The sequence below is a fragment of the Choloepus didactylus genome, chromosome 5 (assembly GCF_015220235.1).
Source record: "Choloepus didactylus isolate mChoDid1 chromosome 5, mChoDid1.pri, whole genome shotgun sequence".
Taxonomy (NCBI): domain Eukaryota; kingdom Metazoa; phylum Chordata; class Mammalia; order Pilosa; family Megalonychidae; genus Choloepus; species Choloepus didactylus.
The window spans coordinates 49,910,333-49,935,905 of NC_051311.1; the positions used below are offsets into that span (position 1 = coordinate 49,910,333).

Here is a 25,573-nt window from a genome sequence, read left to right on the forward strand (position 1 = left end):
GCTTTCAGGATTCTCTCTATCTTTGACGTTTGGTAATCTGATTATTGTCTTGGTGTAGGCCTATTAGGATCTATTCTGTTTGGAGTATGCTGCACTTCTTGGATCTGTAATTTTATGTCTTTCATAAGAGATGGGAAATTTTCATTGATTATTTCCTCTGTTATTGGTTCTGCCCGTTTTCTCTTCTCCTTCTGGGACATGGGTATGACACGTACATTTCTGCATTTCGTGTTGTCATTTGATTCCCAGAGACATTGCTCATATTTTTCCATTCTTTTCTCTATCTGTTCTTTTGTGTGTAGGATTTCAGGTGTCTTTTTCTCCAATTCCTGAGTCTTTTCTTCTGCGTCTTGAGATCTGCTGTTGTATGTCTCCATTGTGTCTTCTATCTCTTGTGTTGTGCCTTTCGTTTCCATAGATTCTACCAGTTGTTTTTTCAAACTTTAGATTTCTACCTTATTTATGCCCAGTGTTTTCATTATATACTTCATCTTTTTTGCCATATCTTCCCTAAACTTTTTAAATTGATTTAGCATTAGTTGTTTCAATTCCTGTATGTCAGTTGAAGTGTAAGTTTGTTCCTTTGACTGGGCCATAATTTCATTTTTCTTAGTGTAGGTTGTAGTTTTTTGTTGTCTAAGCATCTGGTTTCCTTGGTTACCCCAATCCGATTTTCCCAGACTAGAATGGGCTCAGGTTTCAGAAGGAGACAATCATATCAGGTCTCCCTGAAGGTGTGTCTTAGAAGATTGATACACTCTTTGAGGCCTCAAGCCACTGTGCTTTTCTGCCCAGCAGGTGGCGCCTGTCAGCCTGTTACTCCAGACTGGTGTAATGAGGTGTGGCCCGTGGCTGTTTTCCCTCAGGCTCTGGGGTCTGGTTCTAAATGGAAGGTGGGTCCTAGAGCTTGGCACCACCTCTTTCCTCTTAGGGAAGATACACCACCTGGGGAGATATCATTTGCATTCGAATAGTCTCTCTGACTCTGATATCTTCACCCTTGTCTGGGTCAGAGCACTGAGAAATGAAAATGGCTGATGCTTTCTCTACTGATCCAAAAAAGGGACAGAAAGCCCCCCTTCAGGGCCAGTCTGCGGCCACCCTCAGTTTCACTCATCGACCAGGGATAGCACCTGGTCCTCTGGGCTCCCCCTCCCTCCCAGAGAGGTCCTCCAGCTCTCTAAGGTCAGTCATTACCAAAAGCCTCTGTCTGCTTGTTGGGGATTTGTAGCTTGTGTTGAGCAGTCAACATTTGTTAATTAAAACCTCAGTTGGAGCTGGGCTGAGGTATATTTGCTTTCTCAGAGAGTGCTACTCTCTAGCACAGCAAGGCTTTGCAATTTGGGTTGCCTTGGAAGAGGGGCTCTTGGCTCGAGTCCATAGTTTTTACTTACAGATTTTATGCTGTGATCTCTGGCATTCCTCCCTATCCAGGTTGGTGTATGATGTGTAGACAGTCATGTTTGTCCCCCAGCAGTTATTCCAGATTATTTACTAGTTGTTTATTAGTTGTTCCAGGGGCCTAACTAGCTTCCACTCCTCTCTATACCGCCATCTTCTTCCGACTCCCGATAATTGGTTTTTGTTTTTAGTATTGACTCTTACTGAGTTTGCCTTCTTTTTTCACTCACTCTTATTTTAAACATCTTTACTGGATAATAAATATTTTGTTATGACCCAGCTCTGTTACATTCCAGTGATCTCTCTTTCTTTCTTCTTTTTTATACCTACCATATTCTGTGGCTTTTTATATACAGTGTATTCGTTTATTTGTTTAGCAATTTTATGGCATTACTTTGTGCCAGATATTGTTCAGTTTACTTTAAATATACTACCTTGTTTAATGCTCAACAATCCTTTGAGGAAGATACCAGTATTATCCCCCATCCTACGGATGAAGAAACTGAGATATGGAAAAGGTCAAATAACTTGCCCAGGCATTCTGGCTCCAGAATCTATTCCCTTTGCCATTATACCATGCTGTTTCACCAATTTATTCAGTCTTTTCAACAATCTCAAATGGGCTGTTAATGTCATACAGCAGTCAACTTTAATTTTGTTTAAGTTTATTCATTCTTCTTTTCTCCTTGACAGTGTGTTATAACTCCTTTGTCCTCAAACCTCCAACACCTTTTCCCCAAGAACACTGTCAACTGATAACTTTGCTCATCATTTCATTAAAAAAATTAGAAACATGCACCATGGCATCTACCACCTACCTGCATTCATGCCGATTTTTCTGCCTTATCCCTAAGAGTAAAAGCCAGCCCCTCCACTAATGCACTACATCCTATTCTCTCTCCACTACTCACAGACATATTTTGGGTAATTCTCCCCTTTTTTTTCATCATCAATTCTTCCCCCCCTTTTTTTTTTCTTGAAAATATTGACAAGTTTTGAATTTAGATGGAGGATATATTGTACATTCCTTCAACTCTACTATATATTCTTAAAATTTTCATCATAAAAAGTTGTGAAGGATCCTCCCTTACCCCACTTCCCTCTCCGGCTGTTACTCATTATTCTTTTACAGTAAAACTTCTTAAAAGAGGTGTTGGTATTCACACTCTCCACTTACTGTCATCTCCCTTTTTCTCTTGGACTCCACTCATCAAGTTTTTGCTCTTATCACTCCACTGAAATCTCTCTTAATAAGGTTACTGATGATTTCCATGTTGCTAGATCCAGTGGTGAAATTCTTAGTCCTTAATACGTTTGACATCTCAGAAACATATGATGTAGTTGATCACACCTTTCTTCATGAAACACTTTTTTTTAAACCCTTGCCACTTAAAATGTGATCTGAGCAGCTTCCATACCCCACCAGGTAGCTTTTTAGAAATATGGAATTTTAGGCCTGACCCCAGATCTCCTGAATCGCAGTCTACATTTTAACAAGATCCTCAGATGATTCCTTTGCATGTTAAAGTTTGAAAAGCATTACTTTAAAGCATATTCTCCTGGTTTTCCTTCTGTTCACTTTGTGCCCCTTCTCAGCTGCTACTCCTCAATTCCCTAACCTCTCTAAATTTTGGAATACTTCAGGGATCTCTAAACTCCCTTGGTGATCTCATCCAGTTTTCTGGCTTTAAATACCATTTCTAAGCCAGTCTCCAGCCAATTCATTTCCTCTGAGCTCCAGACTCTCATATCCAGCTGTCTACTTAACATCTTTACTTGATTGTCTGATTGTCATCTTGATTTAGTATGTTTATGACTGAGCTCCTGATCCTTTTTTGATCTTCCCACATTCTTTTTCATCTTAGTAACTGGTAACTGTTCTTTTAGCTGCATATTTCTAACGTTTTGTAGCAACCCTTGACTCTTCTATTCACACCCCACAACCAGTCTATCATCAACCCCTGCAGTCACCCTGATTCAAACCACCATTATCTTTTGCCTGGATTATTGCCCATTTCCCTGCTACCACCCTTGCCCACCTTTAGTTTATTATCAAACAGTAGCCAGAGTGATCCTGTTAAAATTTAGGTCAGATTATATCACTCCTCTGATTCTCCAGTGTCTGCACATTTCTCTCAGAATGAAAACCACAGAGTCCTTAAAATGCCTTCCTCAGTGCGGCTCACCACTTCCCTCCTCTACCTCCCGCCTTTTCTGTTACCTCTCTGAACTCATTTACTATTCTCCTTCTAGCTTACTCTACTCAATGCCACATTTTGCCTTCTTGCTATTCTTAGGATATGGGAGACACATGTCTCTAACATACTCTTGCTAATTCCCTTGCCCGGTATGTTCGTATCCCATATCTGCATGACTCTCTCCCTCTCTGCCTTTGAGTCTTTAATCAAAATGTCACCTTTGCAAAGAAGCCCTCCCTAGCCTAATATTATAACCTCCTGTCATCCAGAATTCCCTGTCCCCCACCCCTGCTTATTTTTCCTTACATTCATTACTGTGTTATGTACTATATATTTTACTGATCTCTTTTTCATTTTCTGTCTTTGCACTAAAATGTAAGCTCCTTGAGGTATCAGTTTGCCTGTTCTGTTCACTGCTTTATCTCTAGGGTCTCTAATGATTGTTGCCTAGCACAAAGAAGGTCTTTCAATAAACATGTATTAAATAAATGAAAGAAAGAACCCATAAAGGTAAACATTATTATCTGCATTTTACAGGTTAGGAATCTAAAGCTGAATGAGATTATGAAATGTACCCTAGGTCACTGGCTAGAAAGTGACATAGTTGAAATTCAGATCCAGATCTGTGGGCTGAAAATGTATTTCCTTTCCACTGTGTCTCTATGGTCATGCCCCCCCCCCCTTTTTTTTAAGATTTATTCACATACCATACAATCATCCAAAGTATATAATCAACTGATCACATTACCATCATATAGTTGTTCATTCATCACCCCGATCTATTTTTTAACATTTTCCTTGTACCAGAAAAAGTGAAAGTAATAAATAAGAGTAAAAAAAGAACACCCAAATTGTCCCTCCCCTCCGCCCTATTTTTCCTTTAGTTTTTTTGCCCCCATTTTTCTACTCATCCATCTATACACTGGATAAAGGGGATTGTGATCCACAAGGCTTTCACAATCACATTGTCACCCCTTGTAAGCTACATTGTTATACAATCATCTTCAAGATTCAAGGCTACTGGGTTATAGTTTGATGGTTTTGGGTATTTACTACTAGCTATTGCAATTCATTAAAACCTAATAAGAGTTATCTATATTGTGCATAAGAGTGCCTACCAGTTCCTTTTGTAATCTCTCAGCCACTGAAACTATTTCATTTCATTTCACATCCCACTTTTGGTCAAGAAGATGTTCTCCATCCCATGATGCTGGGCCTAGATTCTTCTCCAGGAGTCATATTCCATGTTGCCAGGGAGATTTACACCCCTGGGTGTCAGATCTCACATAGCATGGAGGGCAGTGATTTCACCTGCCAAGTTGGCTTAGCTAGAGAGAAGGGGCCACATCTGAGCAACAAAGAGCCATTCAGGTGGAGACTCTTAGGCACAATTATAAGCAGACCTATCCTCTCCTTTTCAGTAACAGGCTTCCCAAGGGCAAGTCCCATGATAAGAGGGTTCAGCACATCAAACCGCCTGTCCTCAATGTTTGTGAGAACATCATCATGCCACTTTTAATTCCTTTGGGGCTGGTTTTCCCATCTGCATAATTGGAATTATTCCTTTTTGCCTGTTATAACAAAAGTTATGAAGCCAAATGAGGAAATTAATGTAAATATATTCTGAAAGCTTTAAAATGCTATACAAGGTGGTGATTCTGTTTTTTATATAGAAGATTTATAATTTTAGCTCTTGGTTTTAGGTCTTCAATCCATTTCAAGTTAATTTTTGTGTCTGGTACAAGGTAAGGGTTGAGGTTTATGTTTTCCACATGAATTCTCCCCATTGAGTTACCTTGCTCTTCTAAATAAACAAATACCATGCTTCTGAGTTTATGAATTTGGGCTTGTAAATGTTTGAAATGTACTTAAAAAAAGAGAATAGCATAGTTTTTTAATTCTTTTTTTGGGGTGTGTTTGTGGCTACTTTTGCTAAATATAAATCTATACAGTATTTTCCAGAAGAGCATCAGTGCCCTCTCTCTTATATAGATCCCAGTAGAAATATTATCTTCATTGATTGGAAGACTCAAAATTATTAAGATGTTAGTTCTTTCCAAATTGAACTATAGATTCAGTGTAATCCCAACAAAATCCCAGCCCAGCCGTCATTTTTCTAGAACTTAGAAAGCTGATTCTAAAATTTAAATGGAAGCACAGAGAACCTAGAATAGCCAAAACAATTTTGAAAAAGAAGAGCAAAGTTAAAGGATTTATATTGTGAGATTTCAAAACTTACTGTAAAGCCACAGTAATCAAGACTGTGCGGTAATGGCATAAGGATAGACATATAAATCAATGAAACAGAATAGAAAGCCCAGAATAGAAATAACCCCATTTATCTATGGTCAATTGATTTTTCTTTTTTTTGACCAAGGTGCCAAGGCAATTCATGGGGAAAAGAAAAGTTCTAGAAGAAACATAGGAGAAAATATTTGTAACCTAAAGGTAGGCAAAGATTTCTTCGGACCCAAAAAGAATTTAATAGGGAGAAATAGAAAAACCTATTTATGTCCAAAAAAGTATACAAATGTAGGATGGAGAACATGTTTAATCATAGCATGGCAGAAAGAACAATACTCTAAGGGTTATAATTGACTATAATCTTAGTAAGAGTCAGTAGATTGAGTAACTGCCACAGTAATCACAATAATAGCTAATTTAATACATCTTTTATGCCTGATGTAAGGGAGATGAAGATGAGAATCTCTCTAGATTGCACTAGTCAGATGAAATCTAGAGTGTTGTATTTAGTTTGGGAATCATGTTATACTCTAAAAAGAATGTTGAAAAAACAGAATCTTGGATAAAAACTCGAAAGAAGTGGTATAGAGAACAAATTTTACTAGATGATTTCTCATTTTTAAGGTGAAATGATTTTGTAGGTGGACTCTTTCTTCAAGGAAGAAGACTCCTAAGAGAAATATATCGAGAGAATGTAATGTTCCTTTGGTTGATAGCCTTTTTATCTTTCCTAGTACTATGGTAAACCTGTAAGGCTCTCCTTCACATCTTAAAAAGGTAAAAGGGAGGTCCAATCTAATTGGTCCTGAATAGTGGATAGACATATATATCATCTGTAGCAGAATAAAGCTGCTTTACTCTTGTTCCCTTCCCTACCCCCAACCAGTTGTGTCTTTTTTGGCATCTTCCCACTATAACTCATTGGTGCTTAGGGGATCATATTTTAGTGTTAGCCTACATAGAATTAATTTAGGGTTGTTTTATTATATTATATATTATAAACATTAATTATATTATAGGGTCTGATACTCATCCCATTTTTCCAGCTCCTCCCTTCTGTTATACAGATTGGATTTTGCTGTTTTGTTAAAGAAATGTTACAGAAAGAATTAAATGAGGTAAAAATTAGGAATGCAGTTTGTATACTAAGATTACCCCAGTATAAGTTGTTATTCCAAATTGTTGCTATACAGCTTTGGCCTATGATGGATTTATGTTATCCAACTTATGCTATGGTTATATCACTAGCTCTGCAATCATAGTTTTGTCTTGTTAATTAATCTAGTGCATTCTTGGTCAGGAATTTTCTCTCCTCAATCCTCCAGTTAAATTCCTATCTGCCTTATTCTTACTATATTTTTTTGTATCAAACTTGTTGAAAAGATTGACACCATCCATTGAGAACATCTTTATCTTCCCTTCTTTTAACTTCATCACGCTTTCACATTTTCATATCTACTGCCCATTTGTGTTTTTAATTTCAAAGGAGAGAGAACCGCTTTTCAAAGACCTGTGCATTCAATCATAGATCTCTCTGACTGGAGGACCTAGTTCCAACAACAACAACCCTCTTTCTTTCAAATAGAGAAAAGGTCTCCCCATCTTTTATTATTATTTTTATTTATTATTATTATTATTATTATTATAGTAACTTACATAACCTAAAATTTGCCGTTTTAACCATGTTTAAGTATACAATTCAGTGTCATTAATTACATTATAATTACAGTTATAGTGTTAAACAGCTGCCATCCATTACCAAAACCTTTTATCACCCAAAACGGAAATCCCTATCTTTAAAAATCTTTTGATTTTTACCTTTGTCACTGCTGAACTTTTTTAGCAGGTGAAGTCTCCAACTGATATCACCTGTTCTTCAATGAATGTTAGAACAACACTGGGCTTAGAATCATGACAAGATAATTTTAGATTGTATTAAATACTATGAAGTAAATAAACAGTGTGATGTGAGAGACTAATTGGAGGAAAAGGGGTTATTTTGGATAAACAATAATTTGAACTGAACAAAATATAGTTTAAAAATCTTAATCTCTGGGAGAGTGAGAAACTGTGAATAATGTGCTCAGGTTATTTCCAAATCTTCCATTTTTTAACAGTGTTTCTTACATAATTTTGATTGTACCATTTAGATTTTAAATTCTTGTTTTAAGGCAAAACTTATTTCCTAATGATCAGTATCTATCCTCTTCAATATTAAATGAAGAAAGATAAGCTTAACAAAGACATTACATAAATTGCATTGTCTGTTAGTTCAGCAGACATATGTTGAATACTTACCACATGCCATGCACTGTACTTGGCAGTGGGGATAAACAGAGATAAACTAGACCTTTTCCTGAGTGAACTGAACCAATGCAATTTTTAGAGATAACAAATGATTTAAAGCTTACTGACTTTTACCCCTGGCAGTGTGGGACATGACTCCCCCAGGGATGAGCGTGGCCCTACCATTATGGGATTGACAGTGCCTTCCTGACCAAAAGGGAGGAAAAGAAATGTAACAAAATAAGGTTTCAGTGGCTAAGAGATTTCAAATAGAGTTGATAGGTCATTCTGGAGGATACTCTTATGCAAGCTTCAGCCATATATATATGCAAATTGCCACAGTATGCCAAGCCCCAACTAACAGTCTTCCTGAAAACCCTAAAGAAAACCCAGGGCTCTATCCCAGTAGGTTTAAGAAGGTATTTTAAGAATATATGATAATACTTTTAAAAAGTGGCTTTAATTTATCAATCAAACTTGCATATTCTAGAAGAGTTTATGCTCTCTCTAGAAAGTGAACATAGGCATGTGAAAAAAATATATGAATCAAACTTGTTACAATAATTACTACATGAAGAGTGAAAGATCAGTTTCAGTTGGGTTAGTCTAATGGGAGAGCTTCACTCAGGAGTTAGAATTTGTGTTCAGTGTTAAAGGATGGATATGAATTGGTGGAGAATAGAGTGAAAGCTAATTTGGTGGTTGGATGTGGGAGGGGAGCATTGAACACAAAAGTGGGATTAAATATCAAGATATGTTTAAAGGACATGGATAAGTAAGCTTGCTAGAATAAAAGGTTTGTATTGGTAAATTTAAGACAAAGCAAAGTTGTTCAATAGAAAATAAGATTTTTGGCTGTATAGTAATAGTAATATGTTCCTATAACCCTAAATTCACGTACCAGACTATTTTAATATTTCTTATGTGAAGGGGTTATCACAATGTAACTGCCTGTCTACAGTTTGCAATTGTATCATGATTCTAAATAAATAAGCCTTTACACCCCTAAATATGTTCTGTAGATTTTTGAGGTCAGAGTCCTTCCCCTACTCAGGTTAAAATGATGTTTTGTTTTTCAGTTACTTACACGCCAAGTCAATCATCCACAGAGACCTCAAGAGTAATAGTATCCTTCATGAAATTTGTCTGCGAAGTTCGAAAACATCCTGATTTTTTCTTCTGCATTTTGTCTTCACACTTTGTAAAAACAGTTTTCATGCTAATTTCAGTGTTAAGAGAGTTAATAAGTGGGTTTGCATGAGAGTATAATAGAACAGGATGCTACAACTTGCTTTTAGTTTCTGAATGATTATTACAAGAAAATCTTATCAAAATCTTTATTATAGAAGAACTTTTTTTATTGCTTGCTTATGTTCTATCAGCAGTATAAAACCTATAGTTAAGTAGCTATCTACTAATTTCTGACTTTCAGCCACTGACCTTGCTCAGTAATAGTTTAGATGTAATAGTTTAGATGAAAGTTTAATTTAGGCTCTAAATTATATATCACATGAGGTGAGAAAAACAGAATTTTTCTTCTTCGTTAAGCCCAGACTAAGATCCTGTCTCCCAGCAGCTTTGTTCCATTGAAAGGTCTCTATAGCTTTCCCAGGACTGCCAGAAAGATATTTGGGCCTATGTTAGTAAAATCTAAAGGATAGGGTCTTGGGACAGTATCTCACCTCATCCTAGCACATTATAGGCCCTAAAAGTCTTAAAAACAGGTCATATAGACTAAATAATACTAATTATTTTTAAAAACGTATTAACTTTAAAAGGAAATGTGACGTACTATACTTTTTAAAAGAATACCATATTACATAATTATATAAGATCTCTTACCTAAAATTTTCATAATGCTTGCTCTGATGGGAAAATGGGATCCTTTGTTTTCCTTTACTTAACAACACCTCAGATATATTTCTTCATGAAGACCTCACAGTAAAAATAGGTGACTTTGGTCTAGCCACAGTGAAATCTCGATGGAGTGGGTCCCATCAGTTTGAACAGTTGTCTGGATCCATTTTGTGGATGGTAAGAATTGAGGTTATTTCTCCATTAGTTAAAGTTTTGGACCCTGAGATGCTGCTGAGTTACTAAAAAGTCATTGAAGGTTTCAACTATAGCATTTTCATAGCTCCCAGTATTTACAAAAATCAATGTTGATCTTATTTTTTATGTAAATAGATTTAATTTTTTTCTGTGTAATAATATGAAACCAAGTTTAAATATATTTCAAGCAAAAAAATATACTTTATAAAGGCTTTAAATTTTATTCAGAATTGTCTGTTTAAAGTATTTTATGTTCAAAATGTTCTGTATACCCTGTTTAAAAAAACAGGTATTCAATTTAAGGCAGGTGTGATCTGTAAACTTCATTAAAGTTTTGCTAAGAAAACTATTCCTTTTGAGAGAGAGACTGTTTCACAATCTTATTTAAGCCTAAATGGGAAAGTTACTTCATTCGGATCAGAAAGAATCTTATAATTAATGGGGCACCTGGGAGAGGAAAGACAAAGAGAGTGAGTGGTAGATTTTTAACACTGTCAGCCTTCTGCCTGTGTAACTTTTCCTTTTTCTTTCTTTATTCCTATTTCTCCTGCATGGAAAAGCAGAAAGAGAAGTTCTGAAAGAAGGAAACTAAAACTGTGGCGGAGTTAGTTTAGCAGGCTGTGAAAAGGGCAGTCATAGGACTCAGCCCCTAAGTCACTGGTTCTCAAAGTGTGATTTGAGGACTCCAGGTAGTCCCTAAGATCCTTTCAGAGGGTCCACACGTTCTTCCCTGTGGGAGCCCAGATTTTTTTCATAGTCTTTAACCAAAACAACAAGCAAGAGTAAATATGAGAATTGAGGCTGTTACTAAACCAGACATTTAAAGAGAATTGCAGTATTATTCTTACCACTAATCTTTTTTCTGTTGTTGTTTTTGAAAATGTAGTTATTTTTTATTTTTAAAAAATGGGTATCTGTGTTAACATGTAATGGCTTATTATTTGTTTATTATTTAAATGAGTTAATAATTATTTTAATTTCTCAATTAAGTTTTAATACAATAAATATTCACAGGTAGAATCCACATAAATAAAAGCTTTTTGGGGGTCCTCAATAATTTGTGAGAATAGAAAGGAGTCCTGAGAACAAGTTTGAGTACTGCTGTTCTAAGCTAAATAAGGGTGTCCCAAAAGTCTTAGTGCAATTTTAACTAATCTGCACTAAGACTTTTGGAACACCTTGATGGAAACAGAAAAGTTGCAAGGGCTTTTGAAACCATATATACCTGAATTCCCTAAGCATACGTTGCAGTCTCCAAGAAGGGAATTACAAGGTAGGATTCAGTTAGTCAAGAAAAGCCTGAGATTAAATAAAGCTATGATTACTTACAACAATAAATGGAACCTAGGACTAGTGGCAAGGTGGAAAGGGGGACATTGGACTTAGGAAATCTGTATTCTAGTATCTTGTTTGGCCAGTAACTTGCAAGTTTCTTTACCTCCTCTGAGACTCCCCATCTGTGAAATAATGAATTGTGCTAGTGGATTTCTAACACCCCTTTTAGTTCTAAGATTCATAATTGGAGCTACCTAAATTCTTTTTTATTCTTTGACATATGTTTAACTGTTTTAATAAATAATTATAAAAATGGAGACTTAATAGTTGTAATCTGTTTAGCACCTTTAAGGCATACACGCCTTGTTAACAAAGATGGCAGTGTATCCTAAGAAGAGGGGGGGGAAACAGATTTTAAGTGCTGAAATTGCAAAAACCAAAATTACAAAGAAACAATTGTCACATGTTTTAAAGATGTGTTTGTTTTGACTAATGTGGGAAAGTTAGGCTCGGTCAAGTCTCCAGGTTTGTTCTTTTTGAAAAAGTTTAGTTTATACAGTTAGATTATTATTCATCAAGTTTTATGTTTTCTTCTGATTTCTTTTTGTTGATACCTGGGTAGATAGGTTCATCCTTTACCAATCTGGGTTTTAAGATAAGAAAATAGTCAGAATTATTCAGTTTGTTATTGAATAAATCCTTCTGGGTTGATACTACCTTCAGAAACAAATATGTAACCTCCATAGATTAGAAAAGTTTGGTCAAAATTAAGGTTATGTGGTCCACAGAATTATTAACAGTGGTCTTCTCAACTTAATTTTATATATATTTTAGAGAAGAAAGAATCCTTTGTGAGAAGTTTTTACAAATTAAATTGCTAAGTTAATTGAGGCTCAATCATACATATCTTATAAATAGGTGACATGCAACTTTTTCTGAAGCCATCTATCAACAACAGTGAGGTAAAAGTAAATTTTAAAAAGACAGTTCTTCAACTGATTCATTACTCTGTCCCTGACAAAAATTGTGTTCAGGCTGTGAAAATTATGTCTGTATCATAGCCAGTCTCTCAGTATTCTAACTCGTTCATTACATCACAGTTGCATGTGGTTTATTTTATACTGTTCATCAGTGGATTATATTAAAGGAAGTATTACTAAAAGCAGCTGTCAACAAAATGTATGACAAAAGTACATATATAACTTTCTTCTCCTCTCCCCACATTTTCACTCTCATTAGGATCTTCCAAAGATCTTTCATCAGTGGTTGTTAACCTTGGTGGTACATTAGAATCATCTGGAAAGCTTTACAGAATATTAATGCTTGGGTCTCACCCCTGGAGATTCTTTTGTTAGGTTATTGGTCTGGCATGTAATCTGGGCTTGAGAGTTTTAAGGGCCCTACAGATGATTCTGATTGCAGCTGAGGTTGAGTGCCATTATTGCCTCTCCATGGCTTGCCCAGAACAATAACCAGGAATCTAGTCCTAAGTCTTTAAGCCATTTTTGGAGTTAGTCCTGGTTTGGGTATCAAATTGATGCTTCACAAAATTTTCATTAATACTCTGCATTTTCTCCAGTTCCTTTCAAATAAGGCAGTAGAGAAGATACAAAGTGAGAGAGGAAATCTTTTAAGCCAACATTTAACCAGCCATTTATTATATTTCATATAAACAGCCAATAAGACACCTAATTGTAGAATACAGTGGCTGAAATGTGTAAAAATGTAGCAAATGTGATTTGGACTGTATCTTTGCTCAAGAAGTGGCAGGCAAAAGATTCTTTATACCATCCTCTACTAGTCTGCCTGCTCTCTGTTGTATTTGTTAAGAAAGCATCCATTGCATATTTACACCATGTTTGGAAGCAGGAAAAGGGTTTGAGTTTATCATTCCTGAAATTCTCCTATTGTTGTCTAAGGTGCCCTGAGATGAGGAGAATCATTTGTACTAATAGAAAAATTAAAATTCTAAGGCAGTTACTGTAGCTGTTGTGCTGCTCCCAAGTGTCTTATAACCACACGTCTAGTATTTCTTTGCTGAATCAGGAATGGGAAATGAGAACTGATTCTTGATATGGGGTAAGTTGTGGAAAGAACTCAAATGGCAGTGAAGAAGTTTTGTGCAGAAAGAAGGGTGACTGGTAAATGAAATTGTAAAATCTAGTAGTGCATTATAGAATTTCAGCCAGTACTGCTTCTTTTAGAGTTTGCAGGGAAGATTTTTTTTTCTTTCATCTTAAGTTTTATTTCTTTGTTTGAGCATTTATAAGAAAATTGATTATATTTTAGATAGGTTATTAGTGATAAAAGCATTGCTCTGGGAATTATGGTAGTTTATTTTTCGATCTCTATTCAGTTGAAGTGAAGAATAAACTGGAATATTTTTCTTTTTATGTCCTAACAGGCACCAGAAGTAATCAGAATGCAAGATAAAAACCCATATAGCTTTCAGTCAGATGTATATGCGTTTGGAATTGTTTTATATGAATTGATGACTGGACAGTTACCTTATTCAAATATCAACAACAGGGACCAGGTAATTATTTACCATCTCTTGAAGTTTATTTTACTATTTGCATAAGGGGTCTACTTAGTTGTAGAAAAGAAGTGCTGAGTCCTGGGTAAATCTGAAGAATAGGATCTCTTGATCTTTGTTACCAGTTTTAGAAATCTTCTGCATAGTTTAAGAAATAATAACCATACATAAGGCCTTTTGTTGAAATATCAGTCTTGTTAAGTGTTACAAATGGTGTAAAAGTCCTGATTTTCTTACTAAAAACTAGAAATACAACAATGGATATGCCTGAGGTTTCTTGACCATAGAATAAAAAGAATCGGCTCTGCTACTATCTGCGCTTTATACCTTTTATTTTATCATGGATTGTGTTATCACAGCAAGTACTGTGCCATGAGCTTCTTTATATCCAATTGTTTTAAAATTATTAAGGTTTCGCTATGTGCTTGTTTTGAAAATTTTTTAAGCCAGTTAGCTAGAAAGTATGTCACATCATGCTTTGATTCTTGTATGAGAATTCTAGTAGATGGGTAATTTTTACTTCTCTTTTTCCTAAATTCCTAATCTCTTTCCCTTGCCTTCCAGAAAGTACCAACATAACCTCATGCAACTTTTTGTCTTTTCTATCTCAGCCGCAATAAATTTACTTAGGTTTTTAAAACAGGCCAAGAAAAGTTAATTGTCTTTACTGAAATTATATTATATACCTCAACACTAAACATATATACATAGAGGGTGGGGTGGATGCAGTAATTCGAGTGTTAATATAACAGTAGTTGAATGTAGAATCTGTGATGCATACCATGATGTGCATCGGAGTCATCTGGGAATTTGTTTTAAAAATGGAGATGCTTGAGCAGATTCTGGTTCAATAGTGTGGGTCCCAAGTACCTGTATTTTTAATAAGTTTCCCAGGTGATTCTGATACATACCAGCACTAAGAATCATCAGTTCCAAAGAATTTTTTTTAAAAGGGTAAACTTTTTATGTGTTTCATCATACCTCCCAACCTAATAAAATACGATAGTTTTGTCTATAAATGGGTTACATCATTTAAATGGTGTGTTTGTTGATTTGTTTGTTTTGTCCTGTTCAGTAGCTCAACTCTCAGTCTTTTGGGTGATAGCTTTAAATGGCTGTCTCACTAAAAACTTTAGCTATTATATATTAGAGAACTAGTAATCTGATTTGTCATGTACTTTGTATATTCTTATTGATGGTCATATGGCTCTTATCGAATATTGGTTTTGACTCTAAATTTTGAGGTTTTAAAAAATATGACTATATTTCTGCTCAATTCAGCAGGAAACTGATTTTTTAGTTGCTGTTTGGTCTTTCTAACTACTTCATGGCTTTAGAATGTTGAGTCTTCATTTTGAGTATTAAAACAACATATGACCTGTGTTCTGATGATCCAGTATTTTTTAAGTCTACATGAAACTTAGATTCAGAGTGTACCAAAATGCTAGCTAACGAACATAATTGAAACACTGTGGTTCCTGTGCTTGTGACTGATCTAGATCACTGAGATGATTGATTTGATAATGGCAGTCTGAGTAGCAAATTGTCTCTAATTTGCATGTTTCTTGTGCTCTGCCTTTAACAGTCTTATTAAATTCAAGCATAACAACCTATTCCATGTTCACTTTTCCTGTGCATATTATTTTTCTGGAGGAATTAGTAGGGATTTTAGTTTATTTTTAGTTGATTTACCATAAATACTACAAATTAATAAAAATTTAGGAGCCTAAAATCTGGATGAAATCCATTTGTAAATTTATTTTAATAAAATAATAAAAATATAGTATTGAAATTAGTATTATTGTCTCCAAAAATGGATAAAAACATCCCAGGGTTCTGCACTCACCCACTTCTTGGCATTTTAGGTGCTTTGTCCTCCATGGGAGTATAATAAATGATGTGTGACAAGGGCTTACTCTCCATGAGAGAAGTAAGCGACTGACCAACAGAAGGGTAAGGCCTTTACTAGTTAATTCTTTCTGGTAGCATAGTTAGAGCTTTCTGGAATTTGCCACTCTGAAACCAAGTTAAGTATTTGATAAACAAGAGGGAAGTAAAGAAATGATATACTCCCCCTATTAACCCCTATTTTAGTTCATTACCTTCTAGTCTTCTTTCTTCAAATGGCATTCTCCATGGAATTCCCTGTTTTGAATTGATAACCCTCAATGAAATAATCCCAAGTATTGCATCATCCATCCCTTTGATTAATTTTTTCTTTCTCTTTTTCTTATACTTTGATCTTCATGACTCTGAGATTGGACTTCTGTTTGAGAATCCAGAAATATTTTTCTTTTTTATGGGAGATGAGGCAACTGCTTACTATACAAAATAGGAACCGTTCCCATATACTCTTAGCCCCATGGTCTTAAGTAGCAGGTTTTGCCTGTAAATTCAAGACAGGACTTTGATAAAGCAATGTGATGTAATAGCAGACTTTGGACTCATGACCTGAGTGACCCGAGAAGGTCACTTTACCTCTCACGGTATCTTTCAGTTATAAAATTAAGAGATTGAACTAAAGAATTCCTTCTAGTACTAAAATTCTGATTCTTTCCTAAAACAGATCTCTTAGCTCCTTGGGAGACAACCATCCCTATATTACTTTGTAACGTAGTATGTGTGTTTACCTTTAACCACCCTAATGCTGAAAGTCTGAAAATTGCTTTTTCTCTTTTCCCTTCTTCATCATTCCATTTTGCTCTCTAATCACCCTATTCTCTCCCCCTTCTGTACAGCTTCTCTGTGAGGTTGGGAAATATAATGTGTTGGTTTAAGCTAGGTATATTGACTCGATACTCAATGGCTTTCTTTTGTTGGAGCAAAAGTGCTGTCTTCTTAAAATAAAATAACATAACATTTATATTTTATTTCAAGTGTATTCCATTTATTATTGCTGCAAATCAAACTACCTAAAACTTAGTAACTTAAGGCCTCCCAAAAAGTAGTGGCTTAAAACAAATTACAAATCTGCAATTTGGGCTGTTCTTGTGAGGAAGGTTTATCTCTGTTTCACATGGTATTGCCTAGAGTTGCTTGACTGCGTGCTATAATGATTCACTTTAAAAATGCCTCATTCACATACCTGGCCATTTGGTGCTGTCAGCTGGAAGCTCAGCGGGACTGGGAGCCAGGGGCCTCATTTTTTCTCTATAGGGACCTTTCCATAGATCCTCTCCATGGGCTGTTTGATCTTCCTTACAGGATGGTGGCTGGATTCTAAGACTAAAATCTCAGGAGACAGGGAATGATAAGTACCAATGTCTTATCAACAGGCATATTATTGTATTTTAGTAAAAAAAATTTCCCAGTACCTTCTATGCAAAGCACTATGGAATATAGAGGAATACAGAATGCATAAAACATAGGCTCAGCTCTCAATGTAGTTTACAATTGTGTGGGACAGTGTAGGGATGATGTTGAAGATAAGCTGACATATATTCTGATGATATAGAAGAATGAATGAAGGAGTGGGGATGCCAGTAGTGCTGCTTGTAGATTGAAAATAAAAATGACCCATTCCGGAGTTTCAGACTTGAATCTTCTACCTATGAATTACATTCAGGAAAGACTTTCCACAGGAGATGTTTATTGAAAGTTTATTGCTTTGTGCCCTGCATACTAACTGAATTCTGTGAGAAATACAGAAGTATAAAAGAGATGTCTTTGATTTTTTTCTCACATTCCTCCTGAAAGAATTTTGAAAAACTGTCTACCCCTTGTACATTTTTTATTTGATGTTTAAAATTTTTCATTTTATGTTGAGATAATAGTAAAGAACATAATTTCCAGTGTATTCTTACTATTAACATTTTAAACTAAAATTGTTATATTCCTCTTTTAAATGTATCCAATAAAATCTAAAAACCATACTGATTTGATACCTACTATGGTAATTTGGAGTTATGTACCCCAGAAAAACATGTTCATATTGAATCCATTCTTGTAGGTGTGAACTCATTGTAAAATAGGACCTTTTAATGTGATTATTTCAGTTAAAGTGTGGCCCAACTCAATCAGGTTGGGTCTTAATCCTGTTACTGGAGTCCTTTATAAGTGGAATGAAATTCAGACAGATGAGCCATAGCCACAGGGAGCCAGAAGCTGAAGATCAGCGGAACCTGGAAGAGAAGGGAGAGGCCAGGAGAGACCACCATGTGACAGAGGAAGCCAGGACCAAGGAACACCAGCAGCCAGCCTCAGAATGCCAGTCTTTGGGAAGAAAGAATCGTCTTGATTTGGACTTTTTCCTAGCCTCAGAACTGTGAGCTAATAATTTCCCATTATTTAAGCCAACCCATTGCATGGTATTTGTTTTGAGCAGCCAAGGAAACAAAAACGGATTTTGGTACCAGGAGAATGGGGTGCTGCTATCACAAATACCAAAAATGGGGAAACATCTTTGGAATAGGGCCATGGGTAGAAGCTGGAAGAATTGTGAGGTGCCGGATAGAAAAAGCCTAGATTGCTTTGAAGAGACTTGTTGGTTGAAATATGGATGCTAAAGTTACTTCCAATGAGGCCTTTAAAGTGACACAGAACTTGTTGAAATTGTATTCTGTTGTTGGATGGCAGAACTTGAAAACAATGAATTTATATGTTTAGATGAGATTTCCAAGCTAAGTGTGGAAGATGCAGCTTGGTATCTCCTTGCAGTTTATAGTGAAATGCAAAAGAAAAGAGATAAGCTGAGAAATGAACTCCTAAGCACAAAGAAACCAGAAATTGATGGTTTGGAAAATTCTGAGCCCATTCAGATGATGTGTTCTGAGACTAGTGCCAGATGTGGCTCTATCAGAGACTATCCTGACCTTTGGGAAAATGAGTCCCTGGAGAATTGGGGTCTGTTTGAGGGTTTGACTGAACATGGAACCTGCCAGCCATTTCAGTGGAAGTTGGGATTGGAAATGTGGTTATGCAGGCAGAATCTGTGGCAAGACCTATTGTCTGATGGTTTGGAACCCTGTGAACTACATGCAAAACTGACAGAGTTTTTGTGAAATTTATATAAGCAGAACCACTGCCAGCCTGTACTGAAAGGGACAGAGAAGGAACATTGAAGGAAGAGTGACTTTAAGGGTAGAGCCATGGAAACTGAGGTCTGTGGACTGAAGATATCTCCTTGGCCAAGAGAGCGGGCCCACCCATGTGTGTGGAAATGGTGGATCCACTCCTGCCCTTGAAGGGAGCAGGTCATCTGCCCCAATGCTTGGAGGGAGCAAGCCTTCTGTCCCATTGCTCAATGAAGTGCTGCCATCCCAATTCTTAGAAAGGGGAAGGCCTGTGCCCAGCATTTGTTTAGAGCCTGGCCACCATCCCAATGCTTGGAGAGGGTGGAGCCCCCACCCCGGTGTTTGGGCAGGGCATGTCCTCTGTACAAGCACTTGGAAGGAGTGGGGCTGCTACTTGATCAGGCCCAGAAGACAAAACATTGGTCCATAGATGACTCTCAGACCTTGAATTCTATTGATATATGCCCTGCTGGGTTTCAGAATTGTTTGGGAGCCGTGACTCCTGTTTTCCTTCCTATTTCTTCTATTTGGAATGGTAATGTTTGTCCTCTGCATGTCCCCACATTATATATTAGAGACAGATAACTTGTTTTCTGGGTTCCACAGAGAGAGGGTAATTGTGCCCCAGGACAGACTATACCCGTAACAGATTTTGAGACTTTGTACTTAGCATTGTTTCTGAAATGACTTAAGGCTTTTGGGGTATTGTGATGGAATGAATGAATTTGCTTGTAGAAGGAACATGTCTTTTGGTGGTCCAGAGGGTAAACTAGGGTGCTTTGGAGCTGTGTCTCTCAGAAAAGCATGCTCTTAAAATTAATCCATTCTTGTGGGTGTGAACCCATTGTAAGTAAGGCCTTTTGATGTGGTTACTTCAGTTAAAGTGTGGCCCGATTCAATCAGGATGGGTCTAAATCCTGTTACTAAAGTCCCTTATAAGTGGAATGAAATTCAGACAGATGAGAGAAAGCCACAGGGAGCAAGAAGCTGAAGATCAACAGAACCTGGAAGAGAAGGAAGAGGCCGGGAGAGGCTGCCATGTGCATTGCCATGTGACAGAGGAATCCAGGACCAAGGATCACCAGCAGCCAGCCCCAGAAAACCAGTCTTCGGGAAGAAAGAATCACCTTGATGACACCTTGATTTGGACTTTTTCCTAGCCTCGAAACAGTGAGCTAATAAATTCCCGTTTTTAAAGCTAACCATTGCATCATATTTTCTTGAGCAGCCAGGAAACTGAAACACCTACCATCACTCATTTAAAAAATATAAAAGCTCTTCATCAATTTTTGGATGTTTTACCATGTTTTACTTGATTATTTTTTCTTTGAACTTTTTGTATTCTGCTCCCCTCACAAAATTTTATCCTAAGGTAACGTTGTTATTCTTTAAGGCCTTTTCTTGATCACCTAAGTTACATCCCTGCAACAAAAAATATGTACATAAATTTTGAATTATAATATTATAATTATTAATATGATTGAAAATGACCTGAATTTTGATATATAGAAACATAAAAGGTAAAATTTTGTTGGAACTATATGTCAATGCCCAATATGGAGCTTTTCTTTTCAATTAATTCATTATCTTTGGATAAATATAATTTTTTTCTTAGAATGACCTAAGGTTTGGCATCAGTCTTCCTCATTTGATTTTCATGGAAGAAAGCACTGAGAAATCTTGTTCAAATAAGTAAGATGATGGGAAGGGAAGGATTTGTTACAGCTATATATAGAGTTTGGGAGTCCCTAAGACCATTGTCACAGTTCTGACACTGATCACAAGTTGGAGGTCCCCAAGACCACCCTCAGGTTTGATAATTTACCAGAAAGACTCACAGAACTCACTTAAAGCTGTTATACTCAAAGTTATGCTTTATTACAATGAAATCATACAGATTAAAATCAGCTAAGAGAAAAGAGTCATAAGGCAGAGTCCAGGAGAGCTCCACACACAGAATTTCTAGTTGTCCTTGCCTGTTGGAGTCATAAATGGCACTAAAATCTCCCAGTAACAATGTGTGTCAATAAGCACAAACTACTGCCAACCGAGGCTTGGTGTCCAAAGTTTTTTGGGGGGCTTGGTCACATAGATATGGTTGACCTCCCACATGGCTGACCTTTGTTTCCAGCTCCTGTGAATGTCCAGCTGATACCATGGAACCCAAATGCCCCTTGCCCCATGAATCACACTGTTAGGATGGATTGTCTGGCTTGGGCTGAGGTCCCCAAGTAAACAAAGACCCTTAGGACATTCCAAATATTTAGCAGTTAACCTCCCAGGAGCTGAAGGCAAAGGCCAGACCTCTCTTTGGGCAAGGTTAATTTTTTACTGCACACCATATCATTCAAATATTTGAATGCATTCCTATAACATTCCCACCACTGAGTTGTACTTACAGGTATACCTAGTCTCATTGGGGAACTACGATAAGATATATACTCAGAAAAAAAGATTAATAACCATACAAGACAGTAAATGATCATCACAACTTCATGGTGGGAAGAAGGGAGAAATTACTTCTAGATGAGAAAGGAAAAGTTGGATGAAAAAGGTTAGATTTAAATTAATGCCTTGATTCATCTAGATTTTAGTTAGCTAGAGCAGAGGATCTGGAGGGGCATTACAGTCAGGGTAGGAGCAGAGGCAGTATAAAATTGGCAAAAAACAAAACGAAAACCCAGAAGATTTGTATTGTGATCATCTTCTCTCCAAATTCTCTTTTGTCACTTACTAGATGTATCTTGGACAAATTACTTAATTTGTTTGAGCTTTTGATTCCTCATCTATTAAATGGGGTTAATACCTATCCCCAAATAGAATTAACCAAAATAGAATTATTTTGTTTATTAAATTAGATAATATCTATAATTTGTGTCCTAAAGTTTTTTCAGCTTTTCATCCATTGATAGTCAAGAATATCTAAGCTACCATCCTATATTACTTTAAGCAGTGCATACCCTTCCCCTCAACTTTAAAGACCTCTTAGAAGTACTTTTCATTCTCTTACTTGTTGTTTATCACCTCTTGCTCCAAGATGTTGTTCCTGATGGCTCCTGGAATTCTGAGACTACCCTCCTTCATTAAAATGATAATGTTACAATTGCTTGGCTTCTGAAGGGGGCAGTATGGAAGAAAACTCTTCTCAATATTTCATTCCAAGTTTTATCCCTTAACCTGTCCGATAGAGAGTAGACTGCAATCAGAGTTTTACTGAAGGCTCACAGTTAAACACGATTATTTTTAAATCCTGAAATTGTATAAACACAGTTAAACAGAAAATAAAATAGGAAGCCAATATCAGACTTGACCTTTCCTAAAATTCTTCATTTCTGCCCTATTAGCCTTTAGTCTGCCCCATTAGACCTGTTCCCTCTAAGATCAAAATCCTCTCATACCCTTATCTACATCCGAAAGACCCAAAGTTAGAAAATTTAAAAATTAGAAAAATTGTATATCTCTGCACTGGAGTAAGATTTTAGCTCCTAATTCCTTCACCTTCTGTCCTCAAGATGAGACTCTGGCTCTCAGGTTTGCATCCATAACAAAAGAGCTTAAACTGCAGATGGCAAAACAACTGCTAAAAAAGGTTAATTTTTTTGGTTTATGCTATACATATATAAAGAACTTAGCATAGTGTCCAACAATCAGATGTTTGTTTTGGAACAATTACCCTGTTTGTGGGGAAATTGGATTTGATTAGGAGAGACTGGTTACACAGAGAGTAAATAGGAGAACATTGCATTAGTCCAGGAGTTATGAAGATTTGAATTTGTAGCACAATAGATATTGGTTCCCCATAGCCTGTGATTTATAAGAATCAGAAAACTGATTCCCATAAATCAATTTTAATTAAAAATATACATGTCATAAGTGTACAGCTTGTTGAATTTTCATTGTTCATATATTTTTCACCTTATCTGCAAGTTTGTGTGATTTGCCTTTTTTTCCTACCCAGATAATTTTTATGGTGGGACGAGGATACCTGTCTCCAGATCTCAGTAAGGTACGGAGTAACTGTCCAAAAGCCATGAAGAGATTAATGGCAGAGTGCCTAAAAAAGAAAAGAGAGGAGAGACCACTCTTTCCCCAAGTAAGAAAAAACTTTATGCTGCCTAAAAGAGCAAACTAATATTCAAATACAGGTTTTTAAGCACTTTTTAGGATGCACAGCATGTATTTCATGGTCAGATTCCATGTGATTATGCGCAAATTCCAGATTAAGTAAACACATAAATATGATTTTATAAAGGTTAACTGGTGGTGCACCTAGAAATTTAGGATCCCAGTACAAAATATTTGAAATATTTTGCTTTTGTCTAGCAGTTTTCAAACTTTTTGATCTCAGAATCCTTGTACATTCTTCAAAATTATTTGCAGACCATGAAGAGCTTTGGTCCGTGAGTAATAATTACCATATTAGAAATTAAAACTGAGGTTTTAAAAATATTTATTTATGAAGTTGTTTAAATATAATATTTAATTATAGGAATAAACATTTCATGTTAAATAACATTTTTGTGAAAAATAATTATATTTTCCAAAAAAAAATATTTTCCAGATACTGAGGAGTGGCATTGTTTTACATTTTTGCAAAACCTTTTGACATGTAGCTTAATGGAAGACAGCTGGATTTTTACTTTTGCATTCATTACGTTGGAATATCACCACAGAAAAATGATTTTGGCCTTGTGGACCTTTTAGAGGTCAGCAAGACCGCACTTTGAGTACCACAGTTTTAACTCTTCTCAATGGTTAAAGAAACAGATTCCAATCTTCCCTTTAGTACTAGGTCCTTTAAAGGGGTGTTTCTACCTGGAGCAAAAAGAAAAGGCAACTCTCAGCGTTGTCTACCTTCCTCTGATTCTTAATAACTTTTCATTGCTTTTTATCCTTTCGTGTTTTATGGCTAAAGCCTTTAAGTTAATTTTTAATAAGCTTCATAAAGAAGTGAAACTAAGTACCCAAACAAGCTTAGAAAGTTGAGTTATCACAGATGTTGTAATATAAATGTGTTTTATGATGCTCGGGAAATTCCTGATAGCACTACATTAATATGCCTTGATAAATCAGTACAGTTTTTTCAGGTGGGAAGTACTGACTAACACAGTTGCTCTACCATAATTACTGGGTTGTTCCTTTGTGAATCCTTAGGCCTTTGAATATTCATTCCTAGCTGGGTTACTTAGAAGTCACTGTTAGAGGAATGGGTGAATCTTGTTCTTATCTGAAAAATTAAAGATCAGTTGATTTTAACAAGTCTTTCAGGGGCTGCCTTAGAGAATTACCATGAATTATCATATTCTATGCCTTTAAGGGTCAGAATCTGTTTCTTTGTATCTTAAAATATCCTGTATTTCTGTTTTGTATATTTGTGTCAATTTGTAGGGTTTTCCTGTGTTCTCCTTCACTCTTGGGTTGTCACCTCTTATTCTCAGTCATGTGCCACTAGCAATCTGGGTCAGTGGGGTCCTACTTTTAATTGTGTGTGTATAAGTCATTTCTCATTACTGAATTTTTCAAAACAATGAGTTGCCCTGATTGAACTGTTTAGGGATAGTCATATAGTGCTTTACTTACTTACTTATTATACTCTGTCTTCTTCCCAAAAGGAACTTGCAATCTCTGACAGATGGGTATATAATTGGTTTTTAAATTTTGCTGTTGACTGTTCCAAGCCTAGCAAATGATCTAAAATGTAAACCAGGGCTTATAGGTTACTTCCCCCATTCGGGTTACTAGGATAAAAGCTGTAGTGGTTGGTAGTTTTGTTTTTTTTTTCTTCTTAAGGAGAAATATCATTTTCCTTAAATATTTTTCCAGGCACTCAGGGTAATACTAAAAAGAACGTCAGATTTCAGGTGCTTTCTTGTAAAGTATGATGGGGCTCTTAAAAATTTATACCACCCAGATTCTCATTATTTATTTTCCTCTTTTAGATTCTCGCCTCTATCGAGCTGCTGGCCCGCTCATTGCCAAAAATTCACCGCAGTGCATCAGAACCCTCCTTGAATCGGGCTGGCTTCCAAACAGAGGATTTTAGTCTATATGCTTGTGCTTCTCCAAAAACACCCATCCAGGCAGGGGGATATGGTGCGTTCCCTGTCCACTGAAACAAATTAAATGAATGAGAGAGTATAGAAGGGTAGGGACAAAAGGAAAATGAACATGTTTGCTTGTGTATTTGTTAGATTGAATAGTGTAATTTTTTTCAAAAAGGTGAACCAAAGAACACATTTTTTTTGAAAGACTGGATATAATTTTTTCCAATGTAAATTTCATTCTCAGCACTGGATTTTCAACATCCAAGAATTTTCACAAAACACAAACATTACTTAACATTTGCAATGCCTCTTCCAGAGGTTTTACTTCCTGTCCCTAGGTGGGTTTGGTTTGCTTGGTTAATTTTGTTTTTCCAATTAATTGTTTCTCGTGCAAGTTATGTTATTAGCCATAACATCGATTAGGAACTCTGGAGAACAGCACTACTCCTGTGTATGTTTGAAGGTGGAAAGTAGACAGTAGGTTAGCCTGTGTTAGATAAGGCAAACTGAACATATCTAATTTAG

At 36.2% G+C, this 25,573-nt stretch overlaps 1 protein-coding gene across 4 annotated transcripts in view; it reads left to right on the forward strand.

The window, feature by feature from the left end:
• Positions 1-25,573, forward strand: part of BRAF (B-Raf proto-oncogene, serine/threonine kinase) — a 192,889-nt gene that overhangs the window by 153,347 nt on the left and 13,969 nt on the right. For 3 of the 4 annotated variants that reach the window (XM_037836016.1, XM_037836014.1, XM_037836015.1), the window contains 5 exons: positions 9,209-9,255; positions 10,045-10,163; positions 13,861-13,992; positions 22,963-23,097; positions 24,944-25,097. In XM_037836016.1, coding sequence (XP_037691944.1) covers positions 9,209-9,255; positions 10,045-10,163; positions 13,861-13,992; positions 22,963-23,097; positions 24,944-25,097 — 587 coding nt within the window. The remainder of the gene's footprint in view (positions 1-9,208; positions 9,256-10,044; positions 10,164-13,860; positions 13,993-22,962; positions 23,098-24,943; positions 25,098-25,573) is intronic. The other variant, XM_037836017.1, reaches the window with a different exon arrangement.